Source organism: Poromitra crassiceps (assembly GCF_964638095.1).
Source record: "Poromitra crassiceps genome assembly, contig: HAP1_SCAFFOLD_220, whole genome shotgun sequence".
NCBI lineage: Eukaryota > Metazoa > Chordata > Actinopteri > Beryciformes > Melamphaidae > Poromitra > Poromitra crassiceps.
Genome location: NW_028152171.1, coordinates 252,501 through 267,438, shown reverse-complemented (window position 1 = coordinate 267,438; position 14,938 = coordinate 252,501). Strand labels below are relative to the sequence as shown.

The window sequence follows — 14,938 nt, the reverse complement described above, 5'->3', positions numbered from 1 at the left end:
CTCAGTCTTTATTAGACAGATTGATTAAGGTCTGTCTCACTAAGATATCATTATTTTTTCTTACAGTTTACTGACATGTGTTCTTTACTAGTAGGTTTATCATCAAATATACTGATTATACTCTATATTAATGTGTATTATTTTCATGTGAGCGAAATGTGAAAAGACGAACATAAAGACCCAAAATGTAAAACGTATATCAATTGTGGCATGTATTCAAAGTCTACTGTAGAAATGACTGCTACAGTCTACTACAGTATGTACAATTATGCTTGCTGTTATTTGGAAAATTTTAGATTATATATTATTTACAACTTACAAGTCTCTCAGTCTTCACTGACATGTTTGTGTGTCTTGATAAATGAACCCCAAAAGAAATTTCAATTCTTCTGGCTGTTCAATACAGCAGCCTGTGCTGCTAAAACACTTTATCTTACAAAGAGAACAATAACAATTTAATAATCAGTTTAAAACCCTGATGAACCCTAGATCTCAAGAGCAGTCACTCTAATCAAACTGAAATCTATGCAAGCAGTGCAAATAAAAGGAATTGCAAGAGGTGAAAGGGTGGATATCAATTCACTGGTTGGTTTAATGGTTTCAGATATATATATAAAAAAAACAACTCTTACAACTATATAAGAAACACGTTTGCAAAAAAAACATGACAAATGATTTTTGCAGCTAAAAACTACGGTAATCTGAAAAAATCTCCTATACATGCAGAGGAAGCGTATGTGTGCACAACCAATGGCCAACAACTGAAAGTATAACGTACCTTTACACAGTGAAAAGAAACAAATAATCAAGCGAATATGGTGTTGCACTCTTTGAAGGAAACACGATAAGACGTGATTTTGAGTACCCTAAGCGTACAAATAAAAAATATAAATCCATCACAAAATGCAGCACTTGACCGATTTATTTCAGTTAAATTTCAAAAGTCAATGTCAAAAGCACTAAAAGGTATTACTTACATTTGTGTGCTACAGTGCTACTATGCAACAGGTGACATGGTTACAAAAACCAGAAGACCAAATCATCCACAAAACACAAAGTATCGTGGTGGAAGCAATGCAATTACTGCATAATCAAAATGTAGTGACGGTGGATGGGAGTGAAAGGGCAAGTTGGTTCAATCAGTCCCCCAGTGAAACCACAAAGCAGCCATGCATGGGCCATGGGAAGCCCCACGGTGCAGCGCTGGAATAGCCATCAATCAGCAGACTAACGCCAAGCAAAGAGAAAACACCACCACAAGTCAAGTCACCACCATCACCATCACCACCACCACCACCAAACCACTTTTCAGAATGATGGGCATGTCAACAGAACACACAAGTCAAAGTCAGCAGCACCACCAGTACCTAAAGATCTGCCTCCGCTTTTGAGAGCTAGAGGAGTAGCCCTCAGTGGAAAGTCTGTTGGGGTTAACATTGGGAGAAAAATGCTAGGATTACAGGACTGGATTGGAGAAGAGGGGAGAGGGTTGATGGGGAGGGTTGGGGGGGAAGGGGGTGAGAGAGAAGGAGGGGTGGGGGGGGGTTGAGGTAGGCATAGAGCAGAACTTTTACCCCTGGGAAAAAATGCACACAAAGCAGAAACTTTGACTTTTGAAAGGCCCACGCTTCTTTTTCTCTCCCTCTCAGCATATTGTCTCATAATCTTTCATTCTCAAACAGTCAGGGGGAGCTGGGGAGGGAGGCTGACTGTACTGTAGCTGCCCGTGCTAGCTAACCTTTATTCAGAGAAAATGCTTTTCCACTACAAGTTACTTAACATAGGAGTAGAACATAACAAATTAATATTGAGAATTTGGCTGGAGCTCAAAATAAAATAAAAATAAATAAACAACTATGGTGTTTTTTTTTTAATACTCCTTACGGGATACAAGATCACAAGATATTGCATGAAGTGAACTTTGTGAAGAACTAGATTACTGTAAGTGGTCCTAATGTCTGTATAGATAATATATTCTGTTAAGACTTCTATTGTTATGGCTTTATGTGCTCCCTACCTTTATAATTGAAGTCTGACAAGCAGACTATAACCTTAGGGGGGGCGGGACGTCTCGGTCTTATAAAGTGCACACAATAGAGTCGCCAGTAGGATGCATCATCTTACCTGTTGTCGTTGATGTATCCATTTTGAGAGGACTGTAAAGAAAAAGACACCTGCACATTACGAATAGCTTCGTTCATCCATCCAACCAGAAGCACGTAGGCCTAAAGCTAAACCTTTCGCAGATCAGCATTTTCAAAACTTCTCAAGTTGACATCACAGGGATTTAGCATCGAGACTACCGTGTTTCAATTTAAACAGCATTGCAACATTACGGTCCCTCACTCTTCTGAGGAAGAAATACTGTGTGTAAGGATTCTCATTTCTTACGCCTATCTCTCCTCGGGCCCGTACAGAGTTATGCGTTGTTAGTCAAGAGAGCAGGAGGGGGAGCGGTAAATGGATCGGAACATGGCTTGTGACTTTGAGCGTTAATCTGTCCAGTTGAGGTCCTACACTTACTTCTCGGGCAAAGATCCGGTCTCGTACCCGCTGATACTCTTCCTCTCGCTCCTCGATGGACTTGCTACGCCGCCCGTCCTGCAGCGGCACACGGATCTGCCATTTGGGACGACAACACAGATATTGAACATAACCTCACTAATCATCCAAAATCAACGAAAAAAACAGCAAAGCAACAAACACCATGCGTCAAATGTAATTCCAATGCAGAATACTCGGGTAGATGTAAATGAAAACATTCAATTCATACATACATGAAGCACCACGGATAGAGTCAGGAATCACAAATAAAAAACTCAGAAAAACCATTTTACAACTGTGGTGAGCAGAAAAGCATCTCAAAATGCACATCAATCCTTGAAGCGGATGTCACTTTGGTAACCGGTTGACACAGAGCTGAAAGCTGATATAGTACCACTACCTACCCAGTAACGTTATTAGTAAGGTGTTCCTAAGTGCTCGGTGAGTGTATATGGTAGTATCAGGTTAGCAATCAGGTTAGGTTAGCTAGCTAGCTAACATTAGCACCCACTGGCGACAAACTTTGTTTTTCTTCATTCGTTTCTAGACAACAATCTGTTCGAATTGGTGAATTTGTATGTAGAAATCTTTCATATATATAATACAATTTAGGCTTTCAAAATGAAACCCTGCTAGTGGTGGTTCCTATGGATATCCAGGGATAATCTTGGAGCCCCTCTCTCCATCAGTCATTTTAGAATTTCATTAAATCAGTATTGAATTATATTTTTATCCTGGTGCAACATGACTGTGGTTTTGTTGGTAATTTTTTTTTACTGGTTATTTATAACTCGTCAAATGGAGGGAAACGTATCTTTTTGACTGGCTTGCTGCAGCTCTATATCCATCCACGTCTGTTGTGCTGTAAGCCTACCTTGAATGTCAGAGTCAATTAAATACATTATTAACCTGCACCTGTAGCTCTCAGCAGAGTTATGTGCTGAGCTCCGTGGGCCGTGTGTGTGCGTGCGTGCGTGCATGTGTGTGTGTGTGTGTGTGTGTGTGTGTTTGTGTGTGCGGTTAATGTGTATGTGTATAAACTGTTGTCTGTAAAAAAGAACAAAGAAAAAAAATGGCAATGCTCTAGCGCACCATGGACAGCAGTTTGGGAACCAATGCTTTAACCAAATCACGCACATTTAGACTATTCTATGTGATTTGATAGCTTTTGATAGTTAATGTAATCACAAATGTAATCACCGTGATAATGTAAAATCACTGTGCCTCCCCTGAAACTGTTCGGAGCCCAACTGGGGAGGCCCGCCTCCAACTTTGAAAACCTCTGGTTTAAGAATTGTAACTTACCTTATCAACTGCGGCCATTTCCCCTTCTATTTATCGTCACAAGGAAAGCGGTATGACAACTGAATACATTTTTTGACTCCGATCTATTCAAACATGGCACTGCAGCATGTTGAAAATGGAGGCTTGGACCCAGAAACAGTATTATCGGAAATGTCACGTCTGAACAAGCGGATTACCTGTTTTACTTCACTGTAAAAGCACTTTGTAACCTGGTTCTGAAATTCCATATTATAAAGTTATTATAATTATTATTTATATAATTACACTTCAGGGGGGGGGGGTCTGGAGCCCATCTCGCCTTGTAGAGTTAAGTCAATGTATGCAAACTGGATTGAACTATAATTTTGGGTGAAGTGGGGACGGCTTTAGCTCAGGAGGTAGAGCGGGTCGGCCAATGACGCAAGGGTTGGCGGTTCGATCCCCGCTCCCTCCCAGCTGCTGTCGTTGTGTCCTTGAGCAAGACACTTAACCCCAAATTGCTCCCGATGGTGTGTAGGCACCCTGCGTGGCAGCCTGCCGCCATTGGTGTATGAATGGGTGAATGTAGACTATCTACTCATTGTAAAGCGCTTTGGATAAAAGCGCTATATAAATGCAGACCATTTACCATTTACCAAGTGGGACAGACGAGGGCAGTGCAGTGTACCTGATTATCGTCCTTGTCCATGCTGGCATCATCTCTCTTGAGGATGAACTTCTTCTGGAAGTCCATGTTGCGCTCATCCTTAATGTGTTCAGAAAACCTTTGTTCTGGTCTGCAGGAAGAAGGAAAGAGCACAAAGGTCATGGTTACATGGGCCATACTACCAACACACTCTCATAGTGTATCTGCATACCAACCTACCAACCAACATATAGAATCCAGTACATACAGTAGAGTGAATAATCTTCCATCATGGATGCAGATTTGCAAAAAGGCATAAACAGTGGCTGAAAACAAACTGTCGGATTTTGTGTAGAGATTCCAAATTAAAACCTTCCTCAGATTTGATTTGATTTGACAGATGGATGACAGAAGGATGATAGAAGATACTTCTGAGTTACAGTTTTCAAAACCAAAATTGTATTTTGAGTCTTAATGCAGTGGTTAACAAAACTACAACTGTTAGGTTGTAGAGGAGGCTCTTTGTCAAGATTCAAGATTCAAGATTCATGGTTGACTTTTGATGTGAAAAACCAAAGAAATTGGATTTTTGACATTTTTGGGGGGGCATACATTGTTAAATAGGTGCACTCCATGACCAGGGATGTGATCTAAAATAGCTAAAAAGTAATTGTTCATTTCAGCTCGAGTTTAAGCCCGTTTGAATCCATGAACCCTCCCAGGGTCACATTTCTCCGTGCTTACCCTTCCAAACCGGTTCAATCATGAAAAAGCAACACTATGCATGAAACCACATCAACAAATGTCAGTTTGAAATCTTTCCCTTCAACCAATGGTTTAACTACGGTAATCTAGAACTACTACACTATTTGTGAAACTGGACATTAGACCGTATGCAGTGAGCCACTCACATGCGAGTGTTGCCCGTCTTGTTGATGATGACGGCCTTGCCCGTCTGGTCCACGTTGTGGTCCATGCCGAAGTAGGCCGCCACGCGGTGCAGCAGCATGCGGTGGTACGAGGTCATCTGTGGAAACTTCTTATACTGGTTACTACAGAGGGCAAAAAGTTAAGTTAAGTTATCCTTTATTTATCCCCTTGGGGAAATTCATCCTCTGCATTTGACCCATCCTCTACTAGGAACCTTCCTAGAACTAGGAGCAGTGGGCAGCCACTGTGCAGCGCCCGGGGACCAACTCCAGTTCTTTTGCCAGTACCTTGGCCAGGGGCACTGACAGGAGTATTAACCCTAACATACATGTCTTTCTTTGATGGTGGGAGGAAACCGGAGCACCCGGAGAAAACCCACACGGACACGGGGAGAACATGCAAACTCCACACAGAAAGGACCTGGGACGGACCGGGGTTCGAACCCGGGACCTTCTTGCTGTGAGGCAACAGCGTTAACCACTGAGCCACCGTGCCGTCCGTAAAAAAACAAGTGCATAGTAGTCAGAAAACATCTCATATCGGCGACGGACGGGAAGCTACAATTAATTATTGCTCCAAAAGACTGGAAGACACCGGGGGCGGGGGATGCTTAATGTTGCGATGTAAACGGTCTCAATATGATAATGTGTACAAGTCTTTTTCAGCAAAAAATCAACAAATTAAATAAGTTGGGAGGGGATTTTTTTTTTTTTTTTTTTTTTGCCTTTCCGAAATGTTTGACAAACAAGGTCTGAACTTCAATGACAATTAATTTAGCTCTACTGTTGCACAAGCGGATTTATTGCAGGAGTATTCCAAATACATTTCAACACCGTAGCACTAGCGATGATACCATCCCCAGTGACAGGGGAACACAGAGTCCCAGCCAAAAATACCTTATGGTTAAAATACTAGAGGGAACTGTCAGTCTAAACTCACCACCATAATATCAACTATAAACTTGCCATATTTATCTCATTACCACCACAGCAGTCTATAAATAGAAAGGGATGGAGAACTTAGAAGAGCTAAATTTAAATGTGCGTGAGTGGTTGGGAAGACATGGCTCACTTGTCGTCATTAATGAACTCCAGGATATCTTGTTCTAGTTTGAGCAGCATCATTCGATCCCTGTCGAGGCAAAGGGGGAGAGAGAGAGAGTCACTTTATTATTACGGTAGTTATAGACATAATGTGAAGATAGAAGGGGTATACTGTAGTTACTGAATCAAAGATGATGTAAGATTAGTAAACTAGTTTTACTAGAACTAGTAAAAGTACGGAGATTTACCGGCAAAATGTTTTAACATATTGGTAAACGGTAGTACCGCCATGATTCGGGTCGGTGCCAACAACTGTCAGTACCCAGCCTTATCCCAACACAATTCTTTTCTATATGAACACACATGAGTGTGTCCTCCTTGGCGCAGTAGAGGTGCCACTTTCACAGCTACAGAGAACCCAAATCAATCTTGTTGCGTGGCAGTCTCATACCTGGGATTGTTTTTCAGTGTGTTGACCAGAAACTCGTGAACATCGATGCCCGTGGAGTCAGTGTACTCTTGACTGGAGTCTGACAGAGAGAGAGGGAAAGAAAAGAGCCAGGGCCGGGGAATGAAAAAGAAAAAGACGTGTCACAAGAGTGCAAGAGATAGAAAGAACTCATCAGGATGCCAAACAACAGGATGCTAAGCATAGCTGCTACTGTAAAATGACACCAACACCACCACCACCACACTAGCAACAAGATGTCAGGTTGTTCAGGGAGAATAACCATCAGCAGCAGATACACTGAGACACCGGCCGCTAGCTCCAAGGTAGTTGGTCTTAGTATGCCCGCTGGCTGGCTCGCACGCACATATACACACGCACATATACACACGCACATATACACACACACATATACACACACACACACACATATACACACACATATACACACACACGCACATATACACACACACACGCACATATACACACACATATACACACATACACATGCACATATACACACACATATACACACACACACATATACACACGCACATATACACACGCACATATACACACGCACATATACACACGCATATACACACACACACATATACACACGCACACATACACACACACACATACACTTCAAGGGTATCATTTTCCACTATTTTCCGCCACACTAGACAGTCAGGCGAGCCGTTTCATCTGTGCTGCTCTCAGATTCTAATGACGCCTGAAGGCCTCAGTGGAGGGAGGGAGGGAGGGAGGGAGGGAGGGGGGAAAAGAAGAGAGGGATCCCTTTGCCTTTCTAAGAAATCACCGTGACATCATTGCATTTTGGTTTGCAATCATTCAGTAGATATCAAATGGTATGCATCACTCCTGAAAACACCCATTTAAAAATAACAAATGTAGGATCTTTTCATTTATACTGTGGTGATACAACATTCATCGTGTTAGTATGAGGGGGGGGGGTGACTTCATTGATCACATCATTTATTAGCAGGGCTTGTGGTGTTGTTTTGTGTACGGTACCGATTAGCACACCACAGATTACGGCACCAAAACAAATGTTATCTGGGGTTTGATTACGACTAGGACAACGAACATGCCACACACACTGCTGCATACAATGCATCTCTTACCACACACACTGCATACAATGCATCTTTACCACACACACTGCATACAATGCATCTTACCACGTGACAACATCTTGCGCGGAGTCTTTTCCTTCTTCTCCTTCTCTTCATTTTCATACTCGTCCTTGGAGGACTTCTCCTCTTCCTTGTCCGACGGACAGCTGATGTGAAGTTGAATGATATCCTGGAAAATCACAATCCATTTGCTATAACTGAAGAATGGTAACATTTTGCATTTTAATTCTGTTCATTAGCTGTCTGTCACATATTATTGATCCTCCACAAAGCACCGCTGCATGCAAAAAAAAAATCCTGCAAGCTAGACTAACAGTAGAGATTACAGTATTGACTAAGGATTTCTAAATCCATATGGGATAATAATAGGAATGTTACCGATTCTGGAGGTCCATCGATGGAGAAGGGACCAGAGGACTCCTCACACACTGCCAGACTCCGGACTAGCTTCAGCTTGGCATTAGACTGAAATACAAGCAAACACACTTTCCTTGTAGCACGTGTTATACATCGCTCAATATTAGACTTTACAACATGAATAATAATTAACCAGGACCATCTCTCAATATTAGACTTCACAACGTGAATATGAATAATAATTAACAAGGACAGATGCTGCGCAGTGCCAAAATGAATGCATGAATGCAGCATCAAATGTCGCTGTAGTTACGACAGTCCTGGGATAACCAAGATAACACACATCATTCAGCCAATAATATACAATATTGTCAAGAGGAACATCAATTTGCACTGTTAGTTCATGATCAAATATTTATGCTTGTTCAGCCAAAATATGCCACAAAGCCTTGTTTTAGAAGAATTCCACAGACTAATATACAGATATAAGCATCTCTACAGTATATCACAAAGTTAACCCTTTCTTTCGCTGTTCTGCTGTTGCTTTTTGTTTTGATTCCATAAGCGAGTGCTTAGAAACAGTCTTAAATCCCTCTTGAGATGATAATGACTGATGATAGAGTTCCCTGAAGAAGAGGAGTGGCTGAAGTTGAGACCGGGAGAACACGGGGAACATCAATACAATGTAGTTGATTAGGGCGCTGGCCCTTGGCAGAGTATGGACTCAAACCTAGAGGAAAACACACAATGAGGCTGATCTATCTTCACACAGTCTCTCCTGGTGGTAGCGGTGTTTTTGTCTTAAGACGATGCCACTGACACACTTGGCATCTTAGCACATCCAGTGGTATGTGGAGATGAGAGAGGATCTACACGGCAGAAATGAGGTCAGGACAAGAGAGGTTTTGCTGCAAAGATGATGAATGGAGGCTGTGTATGTGCGTGCGCGCTTTTGTGCGTGTGTGTGTGTATGTGCGTGTGTGCGTGTGCTTGTGTGCGTGTGTTTAAGCTCATGTGTGTGTGCAAACATGGCTATGCAGAAGAGCAAAAAGAAAAGGGGATTTGATGTGATCCCACTTAACAGGAAGGCATTGTGAGCAGCTCAAGGACAAGATGGAGTGTGAGAAAGCCCCTCCCATAAATACACTCAGTAATAGGGCTCAACTCTGACCTCTGCCCTCATTAAAGCGGCACTCAAAGAGGTCAAACTAATACAAACACAGCTTCATGTTCACAGTAAGAGATATCTGAACCCTGATGATTGTCGTGGCAGCCAAAACATGACGGTTTGAAGTTGAACCGGAATTAATTCATCTTCATTTAGATATCATAGTATCCTATGAATATGTTACTATAGGTTTGCGCCAATTATATTACTGTAACTGGCTTAAAATGTATTCTCCTTTTTCGGCTTCTATGGCGCTCAGTGAGTTCAATCTGCCACACCTACTTTTAAACATCGGAATTATAATTATACAGTAAAAGCCACTGATAATATGAGGGGTGTGTAAGGTCGATACTAATTCTGTTTGCAGGGATCCCACTGCGCTCTGACCACCTGTCTGCTGTGTTATCTGATACCCTTTCTACACAGAACATGCAATATTGGTGTAAAGAAGGCCCGCCATTAGGACCCCTTTGCCTTGTACACAGAACCAACCGGCCCCGCCATAGTTCTGCCTCGGAGTGTGTTTTTAAATCCCGACCTTCCAGAAGGAAAGGAGGCCTGACGGGCGGTTGAACTGGATGCTGTGCTTTTGGTAGCTATGCATATCTATCTATGCTATCATTCCAGTAGTGCCTGTCTGTCTCTCTCTGTCCGTCTGTCCTAGTGCAGTGGGAAAAAAAATGAAAGAAATGCGCACACAGGGGGAGCTACAGCGATGTTTTACATTTTCACTGTGACATCACCAGTGATGTCAAGGGTAGGGGAACGGGCACTGAGTAACGGGTACTGGGAGTGGGAGAGCATGATGTATAAATGGGGGGAAGGGGAATGGGTAGATGTGCCCATCGGGGGGGAGCAGGATCTTCATCTGGGTAGATGTACCCATTGGGGGGGGGAGGGGTGAATGGGGAGAAAGAGGGAGGGCGGGCACGGGCACAGGTATTGCACTAGTTCTGCAAATGCAAGCAGAGTTGCTGTTACTCGTATGCCACATGATGCGAACGATAGCGGATTGGTGGGAGCAAATCACAACTACGTTTGAGGAGAACCTGAAGAGAAGCAGTGAGCCGGTTTGAGCCACAGGCGGAGACTTTTGATTCTTCTGAGTCAACGCGGGCTGATCTGGGTAAGAAGAATGTGGAGGAGAGAGATACCACACGGGCCCGTGTTCTGGTCTAATGTCCACATCGATTTCAATGAAGATGAGTGGGGCGCGGTCATTTACGTACGTCGCGAGACACTTTTGGCTTTATTTTGGAACTCGCTGAGCCACACCTGAGGTTGCAGGAAAACAAACTGGAGACAGCCTCTGGAACTTCGGCTTACAGTCCGAACACACCATAACGCCGAAGCTACGCTGAAGCGACACAGTGTGGAGGCGGTTTCATTTCAGCATCCTCGTTAACAGGCGAGACCGATCACACGAGCCGCACGTCACGCCACGCTGAAGCCCCGCTGCCGCGATAGTTTCAGCTTCTGGTCTATTTTTCAAAGTGTGCAGCGCTGCACTCGGGGTAGCCGGGCATGAAGTCAATGCAAGTTGTGAGCGGGGGGCCGGGGAGCGCCGGGCGAGCCGTGGACAAAATCGAGTGTTTCTGGTGTGAATGACAAGGCTCCGGCTCAAAGCTTCCGTGAAGCGCTGTTTCAGTGCTGCTTCAGCACTGCTTCAGCGCTGCTTCTGAGATGCCTATGGTGTGAACCGAGGATTAGACTTGCCGTTACTTTGTGGTGGTATTCCACCCCATGTGAATATTGGTCCATTAGTTGTATTTTTGGTGTCGGTGGTGCCGCTGTGTTTTGGTATGATATGATATGATGAATGATAGTTTTGGTAGGCCAAGTCACCAGAGCATTGCAGAGGGACGTTCTTAAACAGTTTGTTGACCCAGCCGAGTGGTGCTCGTCTTCAGGAGACAATGGACCCATTTGCCGAATGGGGCCAAGGGTACCCAGAGTGTCCTGACGCCATCGAAGGCAACACATATTCCCATTATCGCCCCCCCATGATGACGCACCAGCCTACTACAATCTACTACAAGCTGTTGTTGACCACAAATACCGGTATGGATCAGGGCCTGCGGTAGAACTGTTTTTAACAAGTCTCTTTACTCTCCCCGTTATATGGCGGTTGACTTTGTCTTCTGCTCGGAGGTTTAAGCAGCTCCCAGACCTTTTTTGCCACCTCAATTTCCAGACATGTTTGCTGATGTTATGTTGTAGTCTTGCGTTAGCTGGTAACTGCTGCACTCAGTATATCATTCACTTGATTTAATTGGGTCTTTTTCGTTTATTTTTCTTAAAGCCCCTGGAAACCAAAAATAAATATGTATTTTGAATTTGTCCATTACATACAAAATTGTTATTAACCACCCAGCCAAATTTGAATGTTTAAAAATGTGCCCCCCCCTCTGTGTAACAGGTTCTTGCTTTGCGAAGTGAATCTATAGACATTCAAAAGCTACCATCCAATATCCTAAAAGGAGGAAGTTCACCTGTGGGTCAATTTTACAGGCATAAACGCATCTGTAGCACAGAAGAGGAATTCACCTCGTAAAACAAGAACACAGGTTCAGAGAAAAGGGTTATCTGGAATCCTACCTGCCCTGATGGAGACTGAACAAAACAGAAAGAATACAGCTATTTGTTAAGAAAAATAAAACAAAAAGACAATTAAATCAAGTGAGTGTGAGACCCTCTCTTCACAAAATGGTAATAATGTAAGGTCAGCGACGTACGTCAGCCACTGGGGGCACCAAAGATGAATCAGTCACTTACCTTGGCCCTTTTCCTGCCATGGCCATGGTTAGGAGCCCGTCTCTGCAAGACAAGATTGATATTGTAGCTGTAAAACTGTGCGCTACAGTATTCCCTTGTACTGTATATGAAGTGGCACATTAAACACGTAAGGTATTGCTGATAATAATGACAAAGTAACACAATCAAAATGAAAATGTCAAAGGGCTGGTGTAATGCTCAATTAATGCGTCATTAAAAATAGGTATACATTTGTTGAATTAATGAATAAAAAAAGATTTCTAAGGCAATTTGAAGTAATATACAGTTACATAATCTCACTACTATAATAAGGGGTTCTGTGGCGCTCGGTGCAGGCGAGCACGCTAGAAATGAGCACACGATATATATTTCTAGTATACATAAAGGTCTCATTATGCTTTCCGCATCAGCGAGGAACGCGAGTGTCCGCACGGAAAAGTGACGTCAAATCAGCAGACACGCCCCTCCGCAAGGCTCCGTGCGGACGGTTTTCGCCTGGCCGTGCGCACCCCGAATTTTGTAACTACGCGGACGCGGACGCGGCTGGGCGGACAAAGTGGAGTTTTCAAGACTCGCGCTGAATTCCGCGAGCAGAAACCCGCACAGAGTATAAAAGCGCCACACGTTTCCTCGTCAGGATTCCGTGTCTCTCATTTCCGTGCGGCCGCCCAAAGCGTCAAGCATAATCCAGGCTTAAGTCCTCATTGATTTTCAATGAGAGGGTCGCTAGCTACCGTGAAAATAGCGCATTCGTGCTCGTATCCTGCACATGCCCGCCCGGCGCCCACCCAGCCAAAGTTGAATTGTCTTGAACTTTTTGACACCGCAACGCAGAGTTTCACCATACAATTCATTAATCAGGCCATTTTGGCACCTTTTGCCTGACTAGTGAAATGCTCTGTTGTCAAAAAGTTTGAGAAATGGAGGAAAATGTATTATTGCGGTCTGCGGTATCCCAGAACTGTACGACAGAGTTACTGGGAGATTAGTCTGACTGGGGGGAAGCAGCATGGTGGACTTAGCTCTCTCACTGGTGCCGACCATTTCAGTCGGTGCCGGATGGAAATCCCATTCTGCTCCCTGCAAGCTCTGCATTGGCTCCACACCTGCTCTGACTGCGGCTGCGACCATATTTGGATTTCCTTTCCACGCCCCCCCGTGTCAAATCTGTCTGCCTCTGCTGCTGTACGTGTCGAATCTGCTGAGCTCAAATGCCTGCGCCGCTGCCTTTGAAACAATAACAACAGCAGCGCTAGCCGCTAGCTCGTGGCTACACGCTGAAAACGATTGATGTGGATTATGCAATGAAGCAGCCTGCATGGTACGTTCGGTGGATGGTTGTAAACAGCCTTTTCCCCCTCTAGTCTACGATAGAAAGCGTCCCCAGCCAGACTCTCCCAGCCCCTTTGCTGGGAGTGTCTGGCAAGCGAGACTAAAAAAGCCCATAATGAAACTCTGGGACAAGATATTAATATCTTGGTCCAAAATTCCTTGCAGTAACTTGACTCCCTGCCTCCCTCTCTCACCTGTGCATCCTGCGGGCTGCTGTCCTCAGGCTCCAGGCCGTCTCCGGTCCCCTCCCTGGTGCCCTGTGGTTGAGGGGAGGTCTTGCCTCGGCTGCAGGGCTCGATGAGTGGCCCACTCTCTCCCTCCTGCTGGATGTCTGTTGCCAGGCTCACTGACATCTTCTTAGGGGAGGGGAGAGGGTGGGAGTTTGGGAGGGGAGGGGAGGGGAGGGGAGGGGGGGGACGGGTGTGGACGACCCAGGAGAGGCTGGGGCGGAAACGGATGAGAGAAAAAAGGGGAAACAGTTAGGCTCCGACACACGAAAGCTCCAATAGACTGCACATTTGTGTGAGAGAGGGAGACAGAGAGAAGTGAGATTGATGTGTGCGTGTGTGTGTGTGTGTGTGTGTGTGTGTGTGTGTGTGTGTGTGTGTGTGTGTGTGTGTGCGCGAGTGTGTGTGAGTGAGTGTACTACTATACGGACTACCTGTGGCTGGTATCAGATCTGTGCTGACTCGCTGTAGCGTGAGTCTGAATGGGAACCACACGCAGCAAGAGGAGGGGAACCTGCTAGAGCGGTGTACCGGGCCGGGCTGCAGCAGGGGGGGCTGGGCAGTCCATAGCAAGCCTTAGCCAGGGCCTCGGGGGCGGGGCTGCGAGGAGATAAATAAAAGGAAACAATTGCAGCAATTACAAAGAATAAATAAACAGCAACATTTATACTTGAAATGATTGCGCTTTGCAGCAAAATTTATAATATTAACCTCCTGACACCATCTGATAATAACAACCAGTGAAAATAGAAATGAGTTGGTCATATTCAGCCACCTTGCACCATTCCTCTTCCATCATCTTGTACTTTGTAAGCAAAGGCGTAAAGAATATTCAAGCCATAATGTGCTTTCATATACAGAGATTTTATTTTGTAAGAGTAGATGGCAGTCTTTCAAATTTGTCGCTCTCTAATATGAGAACGAAACTGCTGATTGCTGCCTTGCTAGTCTGCTTTGAGTAATGTAAAGCACTGTGGTAAACACAACAACACCACCAAGTTTGTTATGACTGCCAACTTTTTCACTTCACGTGTGCGGGGGTGAT

At 44.3% G+C, this 14,938-nt stretch overlaps 1 protein-coding gene across 1 annotated transcript in view; it reads right to left on the bottom strand.

Annotated features, from left to right (window-relative positions):
* Window positions 1-14,028, bottom strand: part of LOC310770749 (R3H domain-containing protein 2-like) — a 45,928-nt gene extending 31,900 nt beyond the window's left edge. The window contains exons 1-11 of the mRNA XM_083663465.1: window positions 13,861-14,028; window positions 12,335-12,376; window positions 8,413-8,499; window positions 8,080-8,203; window positions 6,878-6,956; window positions 6,455-6,514; window positions 5,365-5,505; window positions 4,496-4,604; window positions 2,524-2,619; window positions 2,125-2,156; window positions 1,368-1,421 (exon numbers count right to left, since the gene is read on the bottom strand). Coding sequence (XP_083519591.1) covers window positions 1,368-1,421; window positions 2,125-2,156; window positions 2,524-2,619; window positions 4,496-4,604; window positions 5,365-5,505; window positions 6,455-6,514; window positions 6,878-6,956; window positions 8,080-8,203; window positions 8,413-8,499; window positions 12,335-12,376; window positions 13,861-14,019 — 983 coding nt within the window. The 5' untranslated portion in view covers window positions 14,020-14,028. The remainder of the gene's footprint in view (window positions 1-1,367; window positions 1,422-2,124; window positions 2,157-2,523; window positions 2,620-4,495; window positions 4,605-5,364; window positions 5,506-6,454; window positions 6,515-6,877; window positions 6,957-8,079; window positions 8,204-8,412; window positions 8,500-12,334; window positions 12,377-13,860) is intronic.
* Window positions 14,029-14,938: the final 910 nt, after the last annotated feature.